Consider the following 27,930-nt stretch of genomic DNA (forward strand, 5'->3'; position numbering starts at 1 on the left):
TGAAGGAGCTCCGCTGCTAACCCCTGTCTATGATCTGAGTCACACACACAGATCTGTTCTTCCACAACACTGCTTACACGCTCCTGGATCCAAACACCTCTCCCAGGTTGATGCAGGTACACAGACTCATAAAAAAGGGCAAAACAGGCCTGTCTTAAATGTTTTAGTCTTGTAATGAGACTTAAAATCATATTTCTTTCCCCTTTAAATCTGTTTGCTTGACAAGTGAAGTTTTCTTACCCCAGCTTGAATTGAGTCAAACTGTCTCACCTCAGTGGCAATGTTGTAAGTTACTTTAGTTTGTTTCTCTTCCCTTATGTAGCAAAGATTGAATATAAATAAGAGTATAAGTCTAAATATAAGACTAAAATGCTAGCTGAGATTGACTAATATTTGGTGTTTGCAGTGTGGCAGGTGATGAAGCAATGTCCAGGAGCATTCTAAGCAAGACAAGCCCCCCCTCCCTTCTTACGTCCAATCAGAGGGTTGAATTGGAATTTTCTTCTGTGATAGAAAAGCAAGGTCAACCATTGGTTAAGAACTCTGTCAATCACAGCCCAACCAGGAAGTCCCGGCCATAAACACAAGGGGCTCTGCCCAATCGCTTCCTTTGCTCGCTCCTAGCCCCGCCCACTGGAGGAGGAGTTGAGGAAGCGTGTGCATTACCTGGAGTAGTATCTGTCCCCCCTTGCCCCCCCCCCCCCCCCCAGACAGTTTCAATGAAGTGTGATGTGTTTTCTGCAGCTCGCCCTGACTAAACCAAACCTCACGAGTCCGTCTTTGCACGGCTTCAAAGTGCCAAAAAATATACATTCAAAAAATGCTGAATTTTCTGCAGTTTCATCAAAAAACTGTACATCTACAGTACATCTACAAAAGTACTGTGCAACTTGACAGGCAGACGTGATCGGTTTTGTCAGATTTCAGCGAAACTATCGGGATGGACAGATACCATTCCGGGTAAGTGGAAACACACCTCCATCTTTGGGGTGAACCGCCCCTTTTCATACGTGAATATGCTCATGAACAAGCGGACTTAGACTCCGCTGACGTGGTCATCACAGTGTCTGGGGGGCGACTCCGGAGTCCTGGTGCAGAAGAAGGGGGCGTCTATGTTCACCGGGATCTTCATGGGTTCAAAATGGCCACAACTGCTCTGATCAAGCACTTCGGAGGGCAAATGAGATCAACTTGCTAGTGGGGCAAAGAAATACATAAAATAATGCCCACAAAGCCTAATTACATGTAGCACACAACAGACAATTAAAAACACACAACCGTCTGAAAACAAGGACAGGAAAGGAACAGTTAGCGGAGGCTTTAAGACATAAGGGCCGCATAGAGCTACATGAGAGAGAGAGAGAGGTGAAGAAGTCTGCCTTAAGATAGCCAATATTACAAAATATCTATGAACTCTGTACTCCCAAACAAAATATTTCTGATTTCTTCAGATTTCTTCCCAGATATGTCCGAGGAGGTCAGAGCCCAGATCTACGTCTTTAACTTCGCAAAAAGGCATCAGGTCTCTGTTTGTGTTTTTTTTTTTAGACTTTTTCGTACTGTAAATGACAGAAATCCTGGTCGGTATTCCTGAAGCCCATTTCCTACTGTACACTGAAGAGGGATGAGCAGAGAAGGTCTTGCTGGAGGTCAAATGAGCATTGTCGAGAAGCTGGGGCAGGTGGCACAGTTTGTGCTTAAATACAGGTTTTCTGTTCAGATATTAGAATAAAAATATACTCCAGGACCCTACCACGAGCGGCGGCAAGTCTCTGTTTACCGACCTTCAGACTGGACCTGAAAAAACAACTATCGTTCTCATTCATACAAACATAAGGTACGCACAAACTCTTATGACAATTTCTCCCATCACTCACATGCCTACCTTGTTTAGAACATTTAAAATTTGAGCGAAATAAAAGAATATACAGAAAAAAGGTTTGACAAATTATGCTTCTTTTGTTTGTCTATCAAGGTAAATAGGCTGATCATATGCACAACACGGAACAAAATGGCGGCCGGAACAGGAGCTACACAGTGGCAGCGTCGTCTACCTGCTTTTTGCTTTGAAAAGTAAAATGATAAATCACATAAAAGTACACCATTGATTCTTTTTTTTAATTTAGTTTATGTCGCTGTTGAAACTCCTCGCAGTCCGAAATGAACTTCTTGAAAGGTACTTGACAAACTGTAACTTGTACTGCAAGTTTCTTGCGTGTTCAGTGAAATGTAACTGGCCCGTTAAAGTTCACTCCCGATTCCACGAAGCTCAGGGCTGGAGCTCCTCTCTGCCCCCTCCACCCCCCTTGTTGCTGAAATACCCCCCCCCTCCCTTCTCCTCCCTCACCACTGGAAGGGGAGTTTCCCCTCCTCCATCTCCCTGGAGATGGCCAGGCCTCTCCGAAACGGCTGCAGCCCACTGCTTCTCCCCACAGCTCCCCCTGCTGTTCTCCCAGGGTAACTGCGCCCAGGCCGACGCACTCTCGCTGTCCGTCGCTAACGCCCTCACAGAGCGGACACCTTGACGACGTTGGAGCAGGGGGGGGCGGGGCGGGGGAGCCGCTGGCCGTCGCTCTCGGGGGCGGGGGCTGGGGGGGCGGGCATGGTGATTATCGCCGTGGTGATCTGCCCCCCCCTGCAGTTCAGACGGGCCCCGTTGTCCGGCTTCATGTTGAGGCTGGAGCGGCTGAAAGAGGGTGGAGTTATTATCAGCACTGCACTCAGGAGTACTGAGTTAGCCAGATAACTGCACTGAGTAAAACCCACAAAGCAGGATTACTGAGTTAGCTGGATAACTGCACTGAGTAAAGCCCACAAAGATGGATTACTGGGTTAGCTGGATAACTGCACTGAGTAAAACCCGCAAAGCAGGATTACTGAGTTAGCTGGATAACTGCACTGAGTGAAACCCACAAAGCAGGGTTACTGAGTTAGCTGGATAACCGCACTGAGTAAAGCCCACAAAGCTGGATTACTGAGTTAGCTGGATAACTGCACTGAGTAAAACCTGGAACCCACCCTAATCTGGAACATGGATTTAAGTAAAAACAGCTGTTCTGGGTTCTCTGTGTGAAAGTAGCTGGCAAAGAATGCCTGTGTTTTTAAAAGCTATTCAAGGAAGCCTGTCACGGCCCTGTTTAAGTGCGCGGAAAGGTCCCATGGGTGGAATGAGGTTTGAATCTTGACTGAAACCTGTAGTCTATAAAAAGTTGTGAAAAGTTGTTGTGAATTAAATCGGACCACATAACAGACCAGCGTGTGCGTGCGCCTGTGCTACACTCGGCTGCAGTGTGTCAGCGGATCCTGCTGGCCCGAGGAGAAGCTAAGGCAGCATAAGGAAATGAAGTTTGATGCTTCATTAAGTTCTCATTGCAGGACGAGCTGAGCTGACTGATGTGCACTGCAGTATATCTGTCTGCGCTCTGCTGCCCCCTGGTGGCACTGACCTGGTACTGCGGGTGACACTGCCCCCCGGTGGCGCTGGCCTGTTACTGCGGGTGACACTGCCCCCCGGTGGCACTGGCCTGTTACTGCGGGTGACACTGCCCCCCGGTGGCACTGACCTGGTACTGCGGGTGACACTGCCCCCCGGTGGCGCTGGCCTGTTACTGCGGGTGACACTGCCCCCCGGTGGCGCTGGCCTGTTACTGCTAATGACACAGTGCCCCCCGGTGGCACTAGCCTGTTACTGCGGGTGACACTGCCCCCCGGTGGCACTAGCCTGTTACTGCGGGTGACACTGCCCCCCGGTGGCGCTGGCCTGTTACTGCGGGTGACACTGCCCCCCGGTGGCACTAGCCTGTTACTGCGGGTGACACTGCCCCCCGGTGGCACTGACCTGGTACTGCGGGTGACACTGCCCCCCAGTGGGGCTGGCCTGTTACTGCGGGTGACACTGCCCCCCGGTGGCACTGACCTGGTACTGCGGGTGATGTGGGCCCCGGCCTGGCCGTGGATGGTGCTCAGCTCCTGCAGGCTGTGCTGGTGGGGCGGCGGGGCGGCGCTGGAGTTGGGCAGGTGGGTGCTCTTCTTGCCCCCGCGGTGGGAGCAGCAGGTGCCCAGCGTGGCCCCGGGGCTGGACAGGGAGGGGCTGCGGGAGTGGTAGTGCTGCTGCAGCGCCCCCTCCAGGCTGTTCTGCTCGTACATCTGCTCGTCCACAAACTCGTGGGCCTGCGGGGAGGCAGGGGCCGAGCCCAAACCTTAGCGGGTTCTCTCTCTGTCCCAGGCCATCACCGGGGTGCTGAAGCAGCACGCGGCTGATTACTTAAAGGTACGATTGGTAATTTCGGACTTCTCACAGTCGAGAGGGATCGGAGCAACAAACACCCTCAAACCACAACACTGTTTATCCCCCTCCCCCTTCTCTGAGAACGCGACGTTGAAACGCCATCGGCTGTGGCAATTAGAACCAATTTTCAACCAATGAGCTTGAATTATTGTACAGCTTTTCGATGAGTGCCGGCCCATCAACTGCATATTTTGAAACCTGAATTTAAGGGCTATAAACACAGGCAGAGGGTGAGTCAACATGTCAGTGAGCCTTTTTCAATGATAGGAAGGGATTTACAATGGTCTTGTAACAATTTTTTCACACAAAAAGTGTACCTATTGTACATTTTAAGAGCTACAGTTTTATTAATTTTATTGAAAATGTGCTTTAAGACATGTTCGTATGGTTATAAAGAACTGACTAAGTTGAGGAAAAAATGTACTTTGATTTCTTTTGCCCCTGGTCCTGGAGAGCTGTGGTTTTTGTTATTCACCTTAACTGCAGCAACCGATTCAGACCCAAGACACCAGGTAAGGTGATATTACTGTAATTGAACAATTAACCGCTGAGTAACAACAAAAATCAGCACACCCACGCACCATTTCCCCTCAATTTAGTAAATTCTTCATCACCACACAAACATGTCTCAAAGCATATATTCCAAACAAATGTTTAACTCATTTTCCCCATCCACTTCCTGTTTAAACGATTACAATTTTGTCATCGTGTACCAGTGTATATCGATCAAATGTCACCTACAATCCATATCCTTTCACTCAGCAGCGTGCCTTCTTCCCTGTCCTCATTTCACATCTGTGAAAATGGCTTCCCGCACTTCAGAAATTCTCCCTGAAAGTTCTGGTTTGCTCACGTATACTTCATATCACAGAAAGTGATGCTCTAACTTCTGTTTCACTGTGACTTTAAATAAAAGCACTATGTTACTTATTTGTTATTTAGCTGACACTTTTATCCAAAGTGACTTACAGTTGATTAGACTAAGCAGGGGCCAATCTCCCTGTAGCAGTGCAGGTTTAAGGGCCTTGATCAACAGCTGTTCAGATTGTGGCTACACCGGGGCTTGAACCACCAACCTTCCAGGTCCCAGTCATGTACCTTAGCCACTAGGCAACAGGCTGCCCCAATGTTGATATTAATATTGTACTCCCTATCCCTGAGTTATTTGGACATTTTCCTTCTCGTAAAGGGAAACCCTGAAATCCAGCTATGACAAGCTTGAAATACCATCTTCGAGCTGTTTCAAAACATAGTTTTAGCTGGCCAAACCATGTTTGAGTATGGAGCTGGTCTGAGCTGGTCTAATCAGGGAAGTTACATTTACCATGTTTGAGTATGGAGCTGGTCTGAGCTGGTCTAATCAGGGAAGTCACATTTCCAGGCCTTTCCATGTCCGGTAGACGAAAAGGTTTCCTGCGCAATGTCAGATTAATGAGTCGAGTATTTCAGGTGACAGCGAAGACCTAATCGGTTTTGAGTGAGATCCAGAATATTCCCTGGCACGGCTGTGGATGGTTTCAGCCTGACAAAGTGCAGCTGGAGTACAGCTTTTATGTAAAGTCACCATCATTAATTACACATCACGGCAGCCTCTTCCCCCCGTCATCTTTAACACTCTCCATTTCCACTCTGTGAAATTAATTTATTCAGACCTGCAGTGAATTAGCGTGCATTCTACTGGGGTAATGTATCACTTATGGTGGATAAATACTCCACTCATTACAAAAATATGCAGATGCATCTTTTTTCACGGTTTTCACAACTTGGGGAAGAGAGAGATGAGCGCCATTTTGATTCCTTGGAAATTTGATGACGGATATTAGTGAAGCCGTATAAGTAACTGATCATTAAATAATAATAATACAATATACCTTTATTGAACCCCGTGGAGTAATGTGTCCTCTGCATTTGACCCATCCTAGTTATTAGGAGCAGTTACGGGCCTTGCTCAAGGGCCCAACGGCTGTGCGGACCTTATTGTGTCTAGACCGGGATTTGAACCGTCGACGTTGCGGCTCCCAGTCATGTACCTTAACCAGTACGCTACAGGCCGCCCCCCACATCTCACGGAGATGATACGTCTGTGTTAATGAGCTCTGAGGAGATGCGTCTCTCTCCTGAACGCCCATGAATTGGCTGGAGCAGCAGAGAGGCTGACTCACCGTGGTTTTCTCCAGACAGTGCAGTAGGTGGTGGTGTTGGCTCTCCAGTAGAGATCTGCTCTTATTCGCCTGATGATCGTCACCATCTGTGCCCTGGATCAGATGCAGACACGCGCACACACACACACACACACACACACAGACACACACACACACACACACAGACACACAGACACAGACACACACGCGCACACACAGACACACACACACACACACACAGACACACACACACACAGACACAGACACACACACACACACACACACACACACACAGATACACGCACACGCACACACAGACACACACACACACACACACAGACACACACACACACACACACAGACACACAGACACACACACACACAGACACACACACACACACAGACACACACACACACACACACACAGACACACACACACACACAGACACACACACACAGACACACACACACAGACACACACACAGACACACACACACACACACACACACACAGACACACACACACACACACACACAGACACGCACACACAGACACACACAGACACACACACACACACACACAGACACACACACACACACACACACACACAGACACAGACACAGACACACACACACACACAGATACACACACACACACACACAGATACACACGTCACACACACACAGATACACACACGCACACACACACACACACACACACACAGACCCACACACGCACACATACACACACACAGATACACACACGCACACACACACACACAGGCACAACACCCACACACACACACATACACACACAGAGATACACACACACACACACACACACAAACACGCACAGACACAAACATACATGCACACACACATGTTAAAACCACAGAGTTGATGCGTATGCTGGGTTGTTTATACTCATTATCATTCCTGCTCATATGTTCTCTGGCTGTGATCCTTGTGCCTGCTCATTGTTGCATGCAGATTCTGGCTGTATTTGGGGTTAAAAGGAAGAGATTAAGACAAAAATAGAGGTTGAAACAGTTTTACTCTTTTGCTGCTTGGTTTTGCATGTAATAAGTCTAATTTCCTCATTTGGCTTAATAAATGGGTCACTATTCTATGCTTAGGATTGGATTTCATCCAGTCTGATCTCATCCACTGGTGAGCACGGTATCACACTACTCTCTTAAAGATCCCTCTCTCTGCCTATGCCAGTTAAGTATACACCCTACACTGCTCTTCCTGCTAGTGAAGTATGGACACTACCCTGCACTTCCTGCTAGTGAAGTATACACCCTACACTGCTCTGCCTGCTAGTGAAGTATACACCCTACACTGCTCTTCCTGCTAGTGAAGTATACACCCTACACTGCTCTTCCTGCTAGTGAAGTATACACCCTACACTGCTCTTCCTGCTAGTGAAGTATGCACCCTACACTGCTCTTCCTGCTAGTGAAGTATACACCCTACACTGCTCTTCCTGCTAGTGAAGTATACACCCTACACTGCTCTGCCTGCTAGTGAAGTATGCACCCTACACTGCTCTGCCTGCTAGTGAAGTATGGACACTACCCTGCACTTCCTGCTAGTGAGGTATACACCCTACACTGCTCTTCCTGCTAGTGTAGTATGGACACTACACTGCATTTCCTGCTAGTGAAGTATGCCAGTGTTTGATACTGCTCCCGTTGAGATATTTTATTCTTGCCACTTTAATTCTAGATTTTGCGGAGGAGTGTGGCCCCTGCAAATGAAGCCTATTCGAGCCACAATGACTTCATTTTGGGTGGAATTCAGGTTTCATGTTTAATTGAAAGGTGGCGTAATCAAGCCCTGAGGAACGCAGCCCGATGTTTTGATTAAATTGTTCCTTAAGTGCAATCGAGACTCCCGTCACTCAGGTTCTCTCAAACACAAAGTGCTGAAGCATTTGAAAGGAAAAAATCGGCTCTTAAAAGGTCTCCTCTGCACCGTGCTATAATTAATCAATCACGTGATTCCAGTGTTCCAAGGCGATCTGCAAAGCGGAATGCGTGTTTGTGACAGAAGTGATTGTGCATTGTGCTCTGAGATAAAATTGAGCGCTGTGTTGTTTTCTTATTAGAAATTAAAGCATCCAGACTTCATCCAGAGAGGGTAAGAAATGGCTCACGGCTGAGAAGTGGGCGACATTGGCTCAGGCGGTAAGAGCGCTCGTCTGGCAGTCGGGAGGGTTGCCGGTTCGATCCCGCACTGGGTGTGTCGAGGTGTCCCTGAGCAAGACACCTAACCCTCAAATGCTCCTGACGAGCTGGTTGGTACCTTGCATGGTAGCCAATCTCCGTTGGTGGTGAGTGTGTGTACGAATGGGTGAATGAGAAGCATCAATTGTGCAGCGGTTTGGATAAAGACGCTATATAAAGGCGCCAACCGTTTACCAAGTTACAGACGGGTCCACAGGTCTCATCATGAACTCCCCAGCCTGTGCTTGCAGCTTTATATGGGATTTCTAAGGGAGCTTATCGAGCACTCATCTTCACTCCTGGTCCTGGAGAGCTGCAGGGTGTGCTGGTTTTTTGTTGTTACTCGGCATGTAGTTGGATCAGTTAAAACAGTTGAACACACAGGTAACTCGCCTCACCTGGTTTCTCTGAACTATTAAGGAGAAAATTAAAACCAGCCGACCCTGCAGCCCACAAGGGCCAGGGGTGAAGATCGATGTCTCCGGGAGAGCCTCTCTCCATGACTACAGTTCCCACACTGCACTGTGACAATGAAGAGGCTGTGCAGGTGGTGTCTTTCTCCACGACTACAATTCCCACACTGCACGGTGACAACGAATCGCCCGCGATTCTCCCGGACCTGTCTGCTGGAGATAACCGCTGCTGAAAACTCTGAGGCGTGTTGCCGACTGCTGTCTCCTGTGAAAGTCCCGCCAGAGCGGTCGCTGGGGCAGGGAATTGATGTGATGTTTACTTCGTCCTATTTTAATAGATTATCTCTGTTTAGTCCAGAGAACAGCATCAAACGGCGGAGTGAATGAAGAGGCGGGACTCCTGGATGCCGGCGGGCCCTTTCCCATTGATGTGCTGAAACGATGGCGGCCCTTTCTCTGACTCTGGGCCGAATCTGCGGTCCGTTTAATTGATTAAGTTGTCTGTTAGTTGCAAGAAGGGTGTTCGGGCGCTTTTTTTCCCTGGAATTGATAACAATGAAAAAGCCCGACTGGAGCCAACTGCCGGCGCTTTACCGTCCGTCCCGCTGGGAGCACAAAGACCTGCGCTCACCTCCCCTCTGATGTATAAATTCACCCGCAGCCCCACAGAACAACGCAGCCGATTCATGCCTTAATGTCAGTGCTGCTGCATTACCCACTGTGCTGCCGACTATAAGTATAGTGAGGAAGGTGTGCTGCTTATTACATGTATACAGAGAGAGGTGTGCTGTTTACTACAAGTATACAGAGAGGTGTGCTGTTTATTACAAGTATACAGAGAGGTGTGCTGTTTATTACAAGTATACAGAGAGAGGTGTGCTGTTTACTACAAGTATACAGAGAGAGGTGTGCTGTTTACTACAAGTATACAGAGAGGTGTGCTGTTTATTACAAGTATACAGAGAGAGGTGTGCTGTTTATTACAAGTATACAGAGAGAGGTGTGCTGTTTACTACAAGTATACAGAGAGAGGTGTGCTGTTTACTACAAGTATACAGAGAGGTGTGCTGTTTATTACAAGTATACAGAGAGGTGTGCTGTTTATTACAAGTATACAGAGAGGTATGCTACCTACTACAAGTATACTGAGAGGTGTGCTACCTACTACAAGTATACTGAGAGGTGTGCTGTCTACTACAAGTATACGGAGGTGTGCTGTCTACTACAAGTATACTGAGAGGTGTGCTGTTCACTACAAGTATACAGTGAGAGGTGTGCTGCTTGCTACACGTATACACTTGTAAGTGTGCTATATAGACTTGGTATAGACTTGGAAGTGGCCCTGTAAGAAAGGCTAACATTATACAATGTAGACATTTAGCAGACGCTCTTATCCAGAGCGGCTCCCTGTACACAGACTGCATTCCTCACCTAACATGTGGCTGGATATTTTAGTGAAGGTTAAGAACTTCTCTCACGGGCTATTCCCCCCGCCTAGGATTAGAACCCGCAACCTTGGCATCCCAACCATGATTCTACACTGGTGCTGCCCCCGGACTGGCCAAGCAAATACATTCTGCTTTTTGCATTAAATTGCACGGTGAGGGCACGTGGGCCCTGCGCTTGCGGTCTTCACCGAGAGAGCGGCCGCAGAAAACCTCCTTCTGCAGTCGGCACCTGTGAAGCCCATCTTTCCGTAGCGCTGTCAATCAGTGCGGCCCCGACAACAGCCACCTACAGCGAGAGCCACAGTCTGTGGCCCCGCGCCTGCTATAACGGCCCCGTTTATAAATCTCTTACCCCCGCCCCGCACTGCCTGTTCTTTAGGGTCCGTGGACGGAATTACTGAGTCAGATTCAGACAGTGGTAGACCCCCCCTGTTGTTTCCATAGCTCTCCCGGGCACAGAGGTGAGAGGTGGTTATTACGCTACGTGGCTGGATAGCAGTGTGTTCGCAGCAGAGGTTGGAGGAGTGTTTTGTTCCACAGTGTGATTAAAACATGCCTCTTCTGCTGTACCGGGAGGCGAGCGCTTCTATTGATTTAACTGTTCAAGGTTTCTAGACCTCATTCAACGCGTCGCGGTACATATGGGGAGTGGGGAACATTGCTGCAGTGTGTGTGTGTGAGTGCGTGTGTGTGTACGTAAATATCTTTTCATGGCTACTGTGTGTGTGTGAGTGCGTGTGTGTGTACGTAAATATCTTTTCATGGCTACTGTGTGTGTGTATATGGCTGTGTGGTTGTGTTGGGGGGGGTATAACGTTTGTGTATTTGTGCATGTAAACCATGTGTGCGTCTTCTCTATGAGTGTTTGTGCACGAGGGTCCTTGTGTGCAAACACATTTGTGTGCTTGTATACATGTTTGTGTTCATGCACTGTCTGCTTACCGTTTGCAGTGCTAGCTTGTTTAGCAGCGCATTCCGCTTGCTGTGTGCTTACTGTTAGCAGTGCTAGCTCATTTAGCAGCCTGTTGCGCTTGCTGTGTGCTCACCATTAGCAGTGCTAGCTTGTTTAGCTGCACATTCTGCTTGCTGTGTGCTTACCGTTAGCAGTGCTAGCTCATTTAGCAGCCCATTGCGCTGGCTGTGTGCTTACCGTTAGCAGTGCTAGCTCATTTAGCAGCCCATTACGCTTGCTGTGTGCTTACCGTTAGCAGTGCTAGCTTGTTTAGCAGCCCGATGCGCTTGCTGTGTGCTTACCGTTAGCAGTGCTAGCTTGTTTAGCAGCCCGATGCGCTTGCTGTGTGCTTACCATTAGCAGCGCTAGCTCATTTAGCAGCACATTCCGCTTGCTGTGTGCTTACCGTTAGCAATGCTAGCTCATTTAGCAGCCCATTACGCTTGCTGTGTGCTTACCGTTAGCAATGCTAGCTCATTTAGCAGCCCATTGCGCTTGCTATGTGCTTACCGTTAGTAGTGCTAGCTCATTTAGCAGCCCATTGCGCTTGCTGTGCAGGAAGGCGTTGGCGCTGCCAGCCTTGGTTATTCGTATCCTGGCCAGTCTGGCTTTCTGTAGGGGAGAGAAAACCAGGCTGGGTCAAAGCTGCAAGCAATAACTCTCATACGCCCGATTCCGAAACTGCTATACACCTTGGGCCTTTAGCATGCACAAAGCCTTTCCGCTTACACAAAACCAGTAACACAACCAATGATTGGTGCAAAACAAATACCGTGACCAATCATTGGTAATGTTATTGGTTTTGTGTAAGCGAAAATTATTTGCATGTGCAAACGTTCATAGTAAATCATGTCCCCAATTTTCTGGTATCACAGTTATCAGGATTAATGACAATACTCTTTTAAGAAACTGTTAAGATTGCATTCAAAATGCATGCAATTACCTGTGTCGAGAACATTAGTCATAAGTGTGAAACGCCAGGTGGCAGGTGTTTGAGTGTAATTTTAAATAAAGCCTTAGCCTATCCATCACCTCTATTTACAGACTGCCATGTAGTTACACCAGCTATACAGTATAGCTGCTTTATTAATCACATGATTTATAGGGGCATGTAATTTACCTATTTAAACAGCAATTTGTTTATTGCAGGGGTCTACTGCGGGATTATTAGAGTGTGTGAGCCCAGATCTTAGTCAGGGGCCATTTCAAATTGTACTGGGAAAATATGATTGACATTTTCTGAATTATATTAATTTTTGTTTGTTTATCTAGAATTAGTATTTATTTGTTTAAAACCCTTTGAGAGGAAACGTCGTGTGAGTCTTAAGTTTGCCTTCGAACTGCCAGGTGCAAACAGTTCTATGAAGAATCCTTCTGCTCTTGACAATAAGTATGTAAAACCTGAGTAATCAAATGAAAACAACAAAACCCCCGAAAAATAAAAAACAGCCTCGTTCGGCACGAAAGCGCTTTGATGAAGGGGACTGCTTGTGTTGAAAAGCTGCTGAATACGGGATTACAGAGGGTGCGGACGCATCCTGAAACCATCTGGCTAATCGCCCCGAAGTCACACGTTTCGGAAAGCTGATGTTCCTGTAATTCCCTCTGTTAATCTTTTGAAAATGTCCTCCGTCGACCGCTGAGTCAGATCGCCCGCTGCGCGGCACTTCAAACTCAAATGAAGGACAACAAGGCCGAACGATCCGGTGGAACTGCTGCTACAACCCAGGGCGAGACGCATGAGTCCAGGCGAACTGAATCAGGAAAGAGATGCGGATTGAAGGCGTAAAATTACCGTTAGCAATGCTAGCTGACTGCTACTACAACCCAGTGCACGACACGTGAGTCCAGGCGAACCGAATCAGGAAAGAGATGCGGATTGAAGGCGTAAAATTACCGTTAGCAATGCTAGCTAACTGCTACTACAACCCAGTGCACGACGCGTGAGTCCAGGTGAACTGAATCAGGAAAGAGATGCGGATTGAAGGTGTAAAATTACCGTTAGCAATGCTAGCTAACTGCTACTACGACCCAGTGCACGACGTGTGAGTCCAGGCGAACTAAATCAGGAAAGAGATGCGGATTGAAGGCGTAAAATTACCGTTAGCAATGCTAGCTGACTGCTACTACAACCCAGTGCACGACGCGTGAGTCCAGGCGAACCGAATCAGGAAAGAGATGCGGATTGAAGGCGTAAAATTACCGTTAGCAATGCTAGCTAACTGCTACTACAACCCAGTGCACGACGCGTGAGTCCAGGTGAACTGAATCAGGAAAGAGATGCGGATTGAAGGTGTAAAATTACCGTTAGCAATGCTAGCTAACTGCTACTACGACCCAGTGCACGACGTGTGAGTCCAGGTGAACCGAATCAGGAAAGAGATGCGGATTGAAGGTGTAAAGTTCAGAGCAACACAAAGAGCACGCCTGAATGAAACCCAGCGCACTACTCAAACCGTGCTGGGAAACCGTCTGAGGCGTAACTCTGGCAACGCGGTCTCGTCGGTTAAACATTGACTGATGTCTGCCGGCTTTGGTTGTTTTCCCATTTGGCGTTTGCCGCCCCTTGTGCGCTTATGCGCTCGCTAAGGGGGAGAGAGTGGGAGAGAGGGAGAGAGGGAGAAAGAGAGGTAGAGAGGTAGAGAGGTCGAGAGAGAGAGGGAGAGGTAGAAAGCGAGAGAGAGATAGAGAGGTCGAGAGAGAGAGGGAGAGAGACAGTGAGCTCATTGGTAACAGCTGCTACCCCTCTGTCCTGACAGGCAGCTGTGGAACAACGGGGTCCTCTATAGTCTTGACTGCTCCCTTCACGGGAACAACAGCTGAGTACAGAGCTGTGGTTTCTCTGTTTGGGATGGTTTCTCTGTTAGTGGCGGTTTCTCTGTTTGCGACTGGCCCTGGTTTTAGAGTACAGAGCTGTGGTTTCTCTGTTTGGGATGGTTTCTCTGTTAGTGGCGGTTTCTCTGTTTGCGGCTGGCCCTGGTTTTAGAGTACAGAGCTGTGGTTTCTCTGTGTGGGATGGTTTCTCTGTTAGTGGCGGTTTCTCTGTTTGCGACTGGCCCTGGTTTTAGAGCACAGAGCTGTGGTTTCTCTGTTGGGATGGTTTCTCTGTTAGTGGCGGTTTCTCTGTTTGCGACTGGCCCTGGTTTTAGAGTACAGAGCTGTGGTTTCTCTGTGTGGGATGGTTTCTCTGTTAGTGGCGGTTTCTCTGTTTGTGGCTGGCCCTGGTCTCTGGTTTCCAGCTGTATTGGCTGCTGGTGATTACAGCGAAGGCCCTTAAATGGAACCATTTATCACATCAGACTGGCCAGCATGACAGGCCACCGCCTGGTTACTCCAGCTCCCCATCCCCTAAACACCCTTCATTTCTCCCCGAGTCTCTCTCTCTTTCTCTCTCTCTCTTTCTCTCCCTCTCAGTTTCTCTCTTTCTCTCTCTCCCTCTGTTTCTGTCTCTCTCTCTCTCTCTCTCTCCCTCAGCTTCTCTCTCCCTCTCAGTTTCTCCCTTTCTCTCTCTCTGTCTCACTCTTTCTTTATATCTCTTACTCCCTCTCTCATCACTCATTTTCTCTTCCTCTATCAGCCTCTGTCTCTTTACTCCCCTTTCTCCCCTCTTTCTCTCTCACAGTCTGTCTCTCCATCCCTTTCTCTCTATCCTGCTTTCTCCATCCCTCTATCTATCTATTTCTCTTTCTCAGTCTGTGTCTCCATCCCTTTCTCTCTATCCTGCTTTCTCCATCCCTCTATCTATCTATTTCTCTCTCAGTCTGTGTCTCCATCCCTTTCTCTCTATCCTGCTTTCATTATCCCTCTATCTCTCTCTCTCTCTCTCAGTCTGTCTCTCCATCCCTCTCTCTATCCTGCTTTCTCCATCTCTCTCTCTCTCTCTCTCTGTCTGTCTCTCTCTCTCTCTCTCTCTCTCTCTCTCTCTCTCTCTCTCTCTCTCTCTCTCTCTCTCTCTCGGTATGGTCTTCCCTGCCTCTGGACCTGGTGGCCGGTCCGCCCATCTGTCCGTCTGTCTTGCCCACGTATTTCTCCATCCCTGCCGCGTCCCGGTCTAGATTAGGGGCCCTGACCGTGTCTCCAGGCCCCCGGCCCTGTGGCTCCGAGCTGCTGCGCACCAGCTGAGTGATCTCCACTCCTGCCTATAAACACACTACAGCAACACCTGCCACACCTGCCGAGCTCACAGAGGGAGGGTGAGGAGCGCAGAGCAGGGCATCCTGGGAGCAGAGCCCTGTGAGGGACCGGGAGGGGGGTGATGAAGGGGTCTCTGACTGGGGGACCGGAAGGGGGGTGATGAAGGGGTCTCTGACTGTGGGACCGGGAGGGGGGTGATGAAGGGGTCTCTGACTGTGGGACCGGGAGGGGGGTGATGAAGGGGTCTCTGACTGTGGGAGTGGGGTGGGGGGTCCCCTGTGGGCTCTGTTTGGGGGTCCGGGGGGAGCGGAGGGCGCAGGCTGGGGGGGTTTCGTTAGCGCTGCCCCAGATGGCGGGTAATTGTAGCGGGAGCTGTGGCCAGATGTGGCCATCTGTGGCCAGATGAAGATCGATGAGGAAGAGGAGGGGGCCGGGGGGCCATGTTCTCTCCCCCCGAAAACCTGCGGATGGAGCCCTCCGATTGACTGCCCCTGGGCTGAACCGGGAGTCGGTAGGGAGTGTTTGATTGGACAGAAAAAGGGGCATTGATCATAGAGTGCAGGCTTCCTCCTCCTCTTCCTTGTTAAACGGGCGAGCGTTTTATTAAGTTTTATTTGTAGATGTTTCAGTTGTCTGTATGTTGCGGTTCCCTGAAAGCCCCATGAGCAGGTGTATCTGGCCCGGTCTGTTTCTCGGTCAGTGTTCTTATTCATTCATGTGGCACGTGAGAGGCACACATAGCTTCTACTTTCCCATTAATTTCTGAACTCTTGTAGAATATTTATGACAGTCCTGTGTAATTACACCCTACACGATGCTAAAGGCATTCAAAGAACATCAATTTTTCTTTAATGTTCTTTAAATTAATTCCTGCTTAGCAATATTTGGTGATATTTTGGCAGTTTTCCCAGTTCTGGACTAATCATTAGAAAGGGTGACAGGCACACCAGGAACCCTGTTCATAAAGCATGTCTGGAGTAACTGATCAGGGATCAGCTCTGGGTGTTTAGCTTATAATGGAAACAGACAAGGTTTTGGCTGGGAAACCTGATCCCAGACCAGTGTTCTGGTTCTCAGGTGGTCAGTGAATATGGGCCCTGTAGCCCTACAGCACCATGCCCGACCTGTAGTTCTACAGGACCATGGATAGCACCATGCCCAGCACCATGCCCAACCTGTAGTTCTACAGGACCATGGATAGCACCATTGTCATAGGCATAAGTACAGGGGGAGTTAGCTGGATAACTGCGATCAGTAAAACCTAGAAGAACTGTTATTACTTCAGTGCATTTTTCAGATTTGGGAGGGTTTTGGGTTTTACTTGGCAGATTTATCCAGCTAACTCGGTAATCCTGCTTTGTGATATATCCCCCGGGCACCTGTATCATGAAACAGGATTACTGAGCTACCTGGATAAGTTCAGCGAGTAAAACCCGGAACAGCTCTTTTTCAGTATGTGATTCAGATATGGGAGGGTTCTGGGTTTTACTCAGTGCAGTTATCCAGCTAACTCAGTAATCCTGCTTTGTGGGTTTTACTCAGTGCAGTTATCCAGCTAACTCTGTAACCCTGCTTTGTGGGTTTTACTCAGTGCAGTTTTCCAGCTGACTGAGTAACCCTGCTTTGTGGGTTTTACTCAGTGCAGTTATCCAGCTAACTCAGTAACCCTGCTTTGTGGGTTTTACTCAGTGCAGTTATCCAGCTAACTCAGTAACCCTGCTTTGTGGGTTTTACTCAGTGCAGTTATCCAGCTAACTCAGTAACCCTGCTTTGTGGGTTTTACTCAGCGCAGTTGTCCAGCTAACGCAGTAATCCTGCATCATGATACAACCCCCTGCCTTATTCCCGCCAGCATAACTGCCCGGATTCCAGCCCTCTATAACAAACAGCATTTTGATTTGGACAGGACGCTACTTTTATCTTAAGCTGCCCATTGTGGGATTTTTCTTTCCGAATAGATTTCAGATTTTGTCTCCAACGGGACTTTTGTAGCTGAAGCGTGTTTATCTGTTGTGTGGATCCCGGCTACCCTGCTAGGCGCTAAGAATAAAAGTGCTGTTGTCTGCACTGCCACGCGACCGCCCACTGAGACCAAACGGGACTCATTTGAGCGGCGAGTGTTTTTCTGCTCCCGCTGAACCGGGGCTTCTCGGCGAACGCAGGAGGGCAGGAAACAAAACGAAGCGAAACAAAATGAAACCAAACAAAGCGGAAAGAGATCGAGAGAGAGAACGAGACGGACGGCGCCGGAGCGGCGGCAGGGTCATGTGACCGCCTGGGAAACGACACTCCGCTCGCCCCTTTTTAGAACTGAACCGTTTTTTAATCGAGCGAATATCGGCCCTCGCGTGTGAGACGTGTTCCCCTGGGGACCAGCGGGATATTGACCGCAAGGGTAAAGGAGTGGCTCACTTTCTGCCTTTTAAAAAATATCATGTCAGATTTAGTGCATGTATTTGATAGGATATTACAGGGGTTTATTGATCTGCTGGAGTATAGTGTATTGACCTGCAGGTTGTACTGTGGCTGGTGTAGGGGCAATTGGGGGTTTCTGGTCTAAAGCAGGAAAATAGACTTCTTCTATCTCCAGTCAGCTCCTACATCAACAGTATAAGCTACATACACACGTACACTAACACAGACAGCGAGACAGACACACTCTCTCTCTCTTTCTCGCTCTCACTCACACACACTCATGCACACACAGAGTAGGTTCTATATGTGTATAATATTTATGAATTTCGTGAGCTGAATTTTGTGAGCTGAATCCGGGGAGCTGAACCAGGCTCAGCTTCACCACTCTCTCCTGGTAACTGATGACGGCTGAAGAGACCATTCTGGATGTTCTGCACACAGCAATTAAAGAAAAGGATTCTAACAACTGAAGCTCAAAGACCAATGTGCAGCTGGATAAGAGGACCACACGGACATAGGGTCTGTGGTTGGGGAGGACCCGAGTTCTCAAACCCGTCTTTATTAAATACAGAATCTTGAACTTTTAAAGGAATTAAAGGGCCGACAGCTCTACACTCTCTGACTGATGGAGCTTCTAGTAATTTCTTTTAGTGGGTACAGATGCAGGCCTTTTAAATACTCTGCAAATAAGTCACTTGGACAGCATTAAAATGCTACTACTGCGCCACTTTAGCCTGTTAGGGCTCTGTTCTGAAACTTAATGAAAGTTTGATGGTGATAATAATTTTTTTTCAGCTGTGGGGGAGAGGCGAGAACGTGCTGTCCGGGGCTCTCGAGATGTCAGCGGCCGCTGATTAACACCCGAAATTTCACACGCCGCGCTGACCCAGACGTCTGAGTCTGAGTGAAGGACACTTTGTGGGCAGTCGGAACAGATGGACGTGCAAGTCCTCCATCGGCCAGCAGGTGGCGCTGTTGCGTGAAAAGACAGTGTTGTCTTGGCTGGCTGTCACCCACCTGTCCCTGGTTTATAGTAGAGCTGTGCATTCCCTGGAGGGGCCAAGGGCCTCATTTGGCAGTGTCACAGTCTGGGGTTGACACCAGGGGCGACATGGCTCAGGCAGTAAGAGCAGTCGTGTGGCAGTCGGAGGGTTGCCGGTTCGATCCCCCACCCGGGCTGTGTCGAAGTGTCCCTGAGCAAGACACCTAACCCCCAAATGCTCCTGACGAGCTGGTCGGGGCCTTGCATGGCAGCCAATCGCCGTCGGTGTGTGAGTGTGTGTATGAATGGGTGAATGGAGAAGCATCAATTGTACAGCGCTTTGGATAAAGGCGCTATATAAATGCCTGCCATTTACCATTTACACCAGACTGCTGGGGGCCTTCCATGCACTGAAACAGCGCCTTAACAGAGTGAGTCACCCAGCAGCCCCTGAGGTTCGCACACAAGCTGACTGAGATTCTGAGTCTGTCCAAAATGGCTGACAATGGTTCCGTAGTAAATGGAGAAGGAGTTTAACAATAGCGGCATAGTTCAGAACATTCTCATTGTTCTGTCCTGTGCAGCTATATCTTCACGAATGGGAATCGTGTGTGGCTGATGAAAGTATCAGCTAAACAGGATGTGCTCTGAAAGTATAAAAATCTGTCTCTCCCAGCACTGGAGTTATGAGTTATGAGTAATGGATTAATGGGAGGATTGCCTGTCTTCTTCTGTGGTTTTAGTATGGAGAAAGGTCTCTGTTAAGCACTGGTGAGCAGGGTGGACAAGACAAGGTTACTGTCGGCGACTTTCGTTATCTAAGGGTTGCTTCAGCACGGTCTTTCCCAGGAGGACAATTTTTTGTGGACTAATGGCCATTAAGAGGACATTCCTCCCAGTGAGCACGCTCTCTCTCTCTCTCTCTCTCTCTCGCTCTTTCCCACCCTCCCTCTCTCCGTTAGATTTTTCCCAGTTTCATTCTCTGAAAGGTTAAACCCTCTGGGTCCCGGCATTCTGTGCTCTTGGGCCGGGTCGTTGTTAGTTACTGTAATTCTGAAGGTGGCGGAGAGAGGAGCCGTGTTCAGCTTGGGGAGTTGTCTCCGTCCACAGAGACAGGGCAACAGCAGACTGACTTATCCTCCATTTTAAGAAGAGACGCACTCATTATCTTACATTAACTCTTTAACATGAAACAAAGCGGCATCGCTGGGACACGACTGCAGGCTATGACTGCCCTGACCGCAGCGGCAACCTTCACATCCACTCTCCCTCTCCCTCCGAAGCGTTTCCCCTACGCCAGGCACGCTGCGCTTGGCACGGTTTATTTGTGCTGTAGTTCTCACCCTTTCGCTTTTATAAACGTTGACCGGAATGTCAGAACAACTCTACTGCCACACAGGATGAGGCACCAGAGATATCTAACGTCTCTCACCTACAAACCTGCTGATATCTCTCTCTCTCTCACTCTCACTCTCACTCTCTTTCTCTCTCACTCTCACTCTTTCTCTCTCTCTCACTCACACTCTCTCTCTCACTCACTCACTCTTTCACTCTCTCACACACTCACTCTCTCACTCTCTCTCACTCTCTCTAATACACTCACTCTCTCTCTCCCTCTCACACACTCTCTCACTCTCACTCACTGTCTCACTCTCTCTCTCTCTCACTATCTCACACACTCACTCTCTGTCACTCTCTCTCACTCTCTCTAATACTCTCACTCTCTCTAATACACTCACTCTCACTCACTCACTCTTTCACTCTCTCACACACTCACTCTCTCTCACTCTCTCTCATACACTCCCTCTCACTCCCACTCTCTCTCACTCTCTCACACACTCACTCTCTCTCACTCTCTCTAATACACTCACTCTCTCTCACTCTCTCTAATACACTCACTCGCACTCACACTCTCTCTCTCCCTCTCACACACTCTCTCACTCTCTCGCTCTCACTCACTGTCTCACTCTCTCTCTCTCACTCACTCGCTCACTCACTCACTCTCTCACTCTCACACTCTCTCTCTCACACTCTCACTTGCTCCCACTCTCTCTCTCACATTCTCTCTCACTCTCTCATACACTCACTCTCACACACACTCTCTCTCTCACATTCTCACAGTCTCATACACTCACTCTCACGCACACTCTCACTCTTTCTCTCTCTCTCATACACTCACTCTCACTCTCTCTCTCTCTCTCTCTCTCTCTCTCTCTCTCTCTCTGTTTCTACTGCAGTCACAGTTCCTCTCAAATTAAACCATACACTACAGACACTGCCACCAATCTAAAAAAAATCTACCTAATTAGCCATGAAATTAACTCATCTTTTGCTCTTATATTCTACTGGAATGTGATTGGGGTCCAGGGGTGCATGGTGGTTAAAAATTACAATAATCTTAATCGAGCTATAATCAACACTCAAAGGATATATAAATATTGTCCTGGGTGCAGTGCTGATTAGTTCAGTGTTCTTCACTTCTGATTCCTGGTGAGCCGCAGGGTCTGTCTGCTGGTTTTTTGGAATATCAGCGCTCAATTCAGAACTGTTTCCACAAACTCCTGAGTTAACCAGATAACTACACTGGTAATCCTGCTTTATGGGAACAAGGCTCAGGTGAGGTGAGTTAAAGTGTGTAATTGACTGCTTTAAGTGACCAATTAAGCGTCGAGTAACGACAAAAGCCGGCAGACCCTGCTGCTCTCCAGGACCAGGAACGAAGGACATTTTTGTCTCCTGCCTGTAGAATGCATGCCCATGGCCCATTAGCCCTTTAGCACGTTAGCACATTAGCACGTTAGCAGTTTGCCTCTCAGTAGGCACACGGGCCCAAATCCCCCACCCACCTGAAAGAGATGATCAGGGGCATGAGGCGTTCGCTAGCCGAGCCAGACCCCGCAGTCCCAGAAGGCCCCAGAAGCCCCCAGGAGGCCCCAGAAGGCCCCAGAAGGCCCCAGAAGGCCTCAGAAGGCCTCAGAAGGCCACGGACACCCCAGCTCGTCTAACAGCCACTGTGTTCACCTGTACCTTCTGTGCCCGCCGCTTGTCTGCTCTCTGGTTCTGGTGATAGATGCGGCTAAAGTTGGACACGATGACGGGAACGGGCAGGGCTATTACCAACACCCCGCTCAGCGAGCAGATCGAGCCGAAGATCTTCCCCGCGATGGTCTTTGGCACCATGTCTCCATAACTGCAGAGAGAGAGAGAGAGAGGGAGAGGGAGATAGAGCGAAAGAGAGAGAGAGGTAGGTAGGGTAGGGGAAGAGAAAAAGAATGGAAAAGATAGGGAGGGACAATGAGTGAAGAGAAGGAGAGAGAAGACAGAGAAAGATGGCAAGAAGGGGAGGAGAAAACAAATGGAAAAGATAAATGAGAGGATAAGAGGAGACATTGAAACGGGGCGCACAGAGGAGAGAGGGAGAGAAAGAGCGAGAGAGAATAACAAAATGCCAGGTTCTGAGTTATTCCCTTCTCGCAAGTTCTGTGGGAGGAACGAGGGTACCCACCGGAAGAATTTCAACGTCATCATCACTCGTCAATCCTACCTAACCACCTACCCCCTCTCTCCAACACACAAATCCCTCTCTCCCACCCACCCACCCCCTCTCTCCCACCCACCCACCCCCTCTCTCCCACCCACTGACCCCCTCTCTCTCCCACCTACACCCCCCTCTCTCCCACCCACCGACCCCCTCTCTCCCTGAGTCTCTCCTCCTCTGTGGGACCTTAGCCTGTGGACCTTAGACCCATTACACTCTTAACAGAAGTGCCTCACAGAGTGGCAGTGGCTGGGATTCAACATAGCATTTGGCCTTATTCACAGTTCAGGACAAAATGTTCACAATCTGACAAGTTCAGAAATCACCCCAACACTCAGCCAAGCTGAGTGTTAAACCGTGTGTTTTCGACTCTTGAGGAAGATGTCAAAATGTCCTCCTCCCTTGTCCATTAGAGTGTGTATTTCTTTGAGCTCCGTGTGCTTTGTCGTTTATTATTTCTGCCCCTGTGAAGTTGTCTGGGTAAGGGAGTCTCATATACACAGTACTCGCCAGGCTGAGTTTGTGAAGGAGCCGTAACGCCTCTGTTTACTTGTCAAACATTATCAATATTTCTCCTCCTTGGTTCATTGATCTCTTCCAGTTATTCCCCCTTGGGCTTCTGCACTGAATAACTGCCATTTTCCCATCTCAGCTTAGCCCGGTATCTCTGTGCTGTGTGGCTCATTGTGTTGCCTGTTTACCGTTGAACTTTAATTTAAAGGCACAACAGGCAATTTCGGACTTCTGACGGTCAAGAGAGGAATAGCAGCAACAAACACCTTCAAGCCACAACACTGTTTATCCCCCTCCCCCTTCTCTGTAAACACGCTGATGTTGAAACGCCATTGGCTGTGGCAATTAGAATCAATTTTCAACCAATGAGCTTATGAGTATTATTGTACAGCAATACGATGTTTTGGTACAGAGTACCGGCCTGTCAACTGTATATTTTGAAACCCGAATTTAGGGACTATAAACACAGGCAGAGGGTGAGTCAACATGTCAGTGAGCCTTTTTCAATGATAGGAAGGGACTTACAATGGTCAGTAACAATGTTTTAACATCTTACCTATTGTACCTTTAATTATCTTTACTTTATATTGCTAATGTAAATTGTTTATGGGTGCTTTGAAGGGTTATTAATGGATAGAAATGTATTATAAACAGAAACCTCAACACACGTGCGTGTAGACATTAATTAGAAGGCAGTCGTAGGGGAAACCAAGTGGCAAAGGTGCTTGACTGGGACCAGGAAGGTTGGTGCTTCAACCCCCAGTGTGGAGCTGTTGGGCCCTTGAGCACAGCTGGACCAATCAGAGAGCTGGGAAACAAGGGAAGTAAATGGCAAATGGCAGGCATTTATATAGCGCCGACGGCGATTGGCTGCCATGCAAGGCCCCGACCAGCTCGTCAGGAGCATTTGGGGGTTAGGTGTCTTGCTCAGGGACACTTCGACACAGCCCGGGCGGGGGATCGAACCGGCAACCCTCCGACTGCCAGACGACTGCTCTAACTGCCTGAGCCAATGTCGCCCCCGAGTAAACGCATCACCACCCCCGGTAACACAGGCAGAGGAGGCAGAGAAATGTAGTGAATATCTGTCTACGCAATCACAGCTCCTCATAAGCACCATATGAGCAGAACGAGAGGGCATAAATGGAAATTGGCAAAGGATAAATTCCGCACAGATACTACAAAGTATTTTCTCACACAGCGTGCGGTCACTGTGTGGAATAGCTTGGCAGGTCATGGAGTGGAGGCAGAAACACTGGAGGGTTTTCAAAACCAGACTTGATACGGTGCTAGATACTATTTAGCTTTTAGGCGAACTAAGCAGTGGGTACATGTTAGTGATCGGAAAAGGCAGGCATTGCTGGGCTGAATGGCCTGTTCTTACATTATTACATTATTGGCATTTTGGCAGACGCTCTTATCCAGAGCGACGTACAGTTGGTTAGACTAAGCAGGAGACAATCCTCCCCTGGAGCATTGTGGGGTTAAGGGCCTTGCTCAAGGGCCCAACGGCTGTGCAGATCTTATTGTGGCTACACCAGGATTAGAACTACTGACCTTGCGTGTCCCAGTCATTTACCTTAACCACTACGCTACCGGTATGTTGTGTTGCGTCATGCTCAGGCTGATCTCTGGCCTGCGCTACCACTCTCTCACACACTATGCCACTTCCTCTTCACTCCCTGCTGTCTCCTGATTGGCCTAACTGCTCTTAACATCACTCACCTTGACCCCATGCTGTGCACAGACACCAACGCAATCAGACGAGCTTAGTCAACAAACTCTTTCCTGGGGCAGCAACAACTGATTGCACGTATAAGGAAAAGTCGTTTCTGCTTGATTTGTGGAAATCATTATACTTTATTCAGAGTATGGGTGGAGGGACTTCATTACCCAGAGGAGGTGACTCACATGACCCCTCCAACAGCATGTCTGTCCTCTGCCACTAAAACCAGTATTTACCTCCATCCTGTCTGAAACATTACATTATATTACATCACTGGCATTTTGGCAGACGCTCTCATCCAGGGCGACGTACAGTTGATTAGACTAAGCAGGAGACAATCCTCCCCTGGATCAATGCAGGGTTAAGGGCCTTGCTCAAGGGCCCAACGGCTGTGCGGATCTTATTGTGACTATACCGGGGATCGACCCACCGACCTTGCGGGTCCCAGTCATTTACCTTAACCACTACGCTACAGGCCGCAGGTGTCATACAGCTTTTGCTTGTCCGTTTATGGCATTGCCAAGGAAACACGTTTAGCTTATGTTCTTCTCTTAAGTTCTTAGCTTTTCAAAGTCAGACGTCGGAGGAAAAAAAGAGCTTTTCTTTTTGGAGAGCCGCAGGGTGTGCTCGTTCTTGTTGTTACTCAGCTCTTAATTGATCAATTAAAGCAGCTGATTACACAGTGAACTCACCTCACCTGTTTTTTTGGTTCTGAATTGGTTGCTGATATTAAAGCCAAACAGAAACCAGCACACCCTGCGGCTCTCCAGGACCAGGAGTGAGGACCCCAGCACACCCTGTGGTTCTCCAGGACCAGGAGTGAGGACCCCAGCACACCCTGTGGCTCTCCAGGACCAGGAGTGAGGACCCCAGCACACCCTGTGGTTCTCCAGGACCAGGAGTGAGGACCCCAGCACACCCTGTGGCTCTCCAGGACCAGGAGTGAGGACCCCAGCACACCCTGTGGTTCTCCAGGACCAGGAGTGAGGACCCCAGCACACCCTGTGGCTCTCCAGGACCAGGAGTGAGGACCCCAGCACACCCTGTGGTTCTCCAGGATCAGGAGTGAGGACCCCAGCACACCCTGCAGCTCTCCAGGACCAGGAGTGAGGACCCCAGCACACCCTGTGGTTCTCCAGGACCAGGAGTGAGGACCACTGCTCTAAGGCCTCAGGGCCCTGTTCCACAAAGCAGCATTACTGAGTTAGCCACGTAAGTCAAACCCAGAACAGCTGTTTTTACTTCAGTCCATCTCCCAGATTTGGGGGTAATCCTGCTTTGTAGGAATACCCCCCAGGTCTCCGAACCACAGTGAGCCGCAGGTTCTAAAACTACTGGTGTATCTTAAGTGGCCTCATTTAAAAAAATGTTCTTAGATTTAAACTTGAATGTAATCTTGGGATCAGTTCCCAAATTGCTTATGCTTGATTAGAAAACAAAAAAACAAACTTCGGTTTATAGTCTATCTGCATTTGGCGCACCGATGATCTATAAATCTCAAATAATGGGTCTGGTTTTTCTGTACTTTGTCTGGTTCCTCCGGAGGCTTCTTCCTGTCTGTCTCACACCCAAGGCTTCCCTTTGTGTCGGTTCGGGCCTCGGTCCACCTTGTGACAAACGCTTCTGAAAATGCGCTACACGGAACAAGAAAAAAAAGTTTGATTTGATTTGATTTGGACGATAAACGAAAGCGGGAGGGGGGGGGGGAGGCTGAGATCGTCACAGACGGCCCTGATTGCTAATGGGAGTCTGGCTCTCGGGCCGTCGCTAACCGGCGTGAGGCTCCGCGAAAGCTGCGCTAAGAACCGCGGCGCTAACGGCGGCCATTAGCCGCGCTGATTGGGGAAAACTCGGGGATTCTCGACGCCGATGTGCCGCTCGACAGAAGTTACACAGAGCCGCCGCCCGCAGAGAAGGACACCGCGATGAGCGGGAATTGGATTCCACCGTCCTCTTCCGTTTTCTTTTTTTTTTTGCCGCTGCGTTTATCTCTAAAGACTTAACGCTTTCGCAATAGCTTTTTTTTGCAATTAGCGTGTGCGCCCATGCAAGGCAACGTCTGGGATTTAGCCCAACGAAAGAGTATGTGTGTGTGTGTGTGTGTGTGTGGGTATAAGGACTGGGCAGGCCATGGTCTAACTCCACGCTTTTAGTGTGGCTGTATGTCATTTTACTCTGTTGATTGCCTGGTGGTTGGAGTCACGTAGAGCCAATAAAGACCCCGTCAGCACATAGCCACTGAAACCGATTCAGAAACTGGACTCTTATAAACTCATCGGGCCAGACACATATTAAAACCTAGTCCTAGACTAGTTTCAATACTGAATGGGGGATTCTCCATAGAAGACTCAATTTAGTCCAGTACTCTGCTTAACCAGCGTCTGTGTATCTGGCCCATAAACTCTTAAAACTTGAGCCTGCTTCCAATCCCAGTTGACGCCATTTTGTTGAACCCTTGAGAAAGGTGATTAACCCGAATTATCATATTTTTATGTCGCTGTGTAAATGGACTGTGTGTCACAGTGCAAATGAGCACTGTAGTTTAATAATTAGCATGCCGTTAACGAGGATTCCCTGCTCCTGGCAGCTCTGGCCGGTCCTCCCGTCAAGTCAGAGAGTCAGAGAACGTTCCGGCGAAGCCAAGAGAGCTTTCTCTGGCTGTAGGTGGCTATACACATTTGGAGCTCACTGCAGACACACTACCAGCTGTTTCAAAAAAGCTTGAGCTGTTTTTATTTTTTTGGAAGGTTTAAAAATTGGTGCTGTTCATCTACTTTGCTCAGTACTTTAAAAAAAGAAAGGTGGGGTTCTGGTGGAATTGGGCTGGACGGGGTGCTGACCCGGGACGGTCCGGTAGCCACAGGGCTGAGACGGGGACCCCCGCCAGGGACGCAGCTGGTCGCCATGGCGATGGCCCAAATCCCATCAGCCCCCTCTGCTCTGCTATCAGATAAACACCCTCACGAACCGAACGCACGCAGAAACATACACCGCTCCTATCTGACTGGACAGGGCGGTCTCAGAAATGACAGAATAAATGGAAAATGGCGGCTTTCCCCCCCCCCCATGTTTAGTCGCAGTGCTACAGGAGGACTGACGCTACCTCCCGATGCTCACTCACACTAATCACTGCCGAGGCCAAGGGCAGAT

The 27,930-nt window shown here is 48.9% G+C and overlaps 1 protein-coding gene across 1 annotated transcript in view; it reads right to left on the bottom strand.

The window, feature by feature from the left end:
• Positions 1 to 2,505: 2,505 nt before the first annotated feature.
• LOC133110334 (potassium voltage-gated channel subfamily D member 3-like) overlaps positions 2,506 to 27,930 on the bottom strand; it is a 103,897-nt gene continuing 78,472 nt past the window's right edge. The window contains exons 2-8 of the mRNA XM_061220350.1: positions 22,025 to 22,193; positions 11,983 to 12,084; position 11,914; positions 8,891 to 8,925; positions 6,451 to 6,543; positions 3,917 to 4,170; positions 2,506 to 2,686 (exon numbers count right to left, since the gene is read on the bottom strand). Of these exons, the coding sequence (XP_061076334.1) occupies positions 2,506 to 2,686; positions 3,917 to 4,170; positions 6,451 to 6,543; positions 8,891 to 8,925; position 11,914; positions 11,983 to 12,084; positions 22,025 to 22,193 (835 nt within the window). The remainder of the gene's footprint in view (positions 2,687 to 3,916; positions 4,171 to 6,450; positions 6,544 to 8,890; positions 8,926 to 11,913; positions 11,915 to 11,982; positions 12,085 to 22,024; positions 22,194 to 27,930) is intronic.

The sequence above is a fragment of the Conger conger genome, chromosome 14, assembly GCF_963514075.1.
Source record: "Conger conger chromosome 14, fConCon1.1, whole genome shotgun sequence".
Lineage (NCBI taxonomy): Eukaryota > Metazoa > Chordata > Actinopteri > Anguilliformes > Congridae > Conger > Conger conger.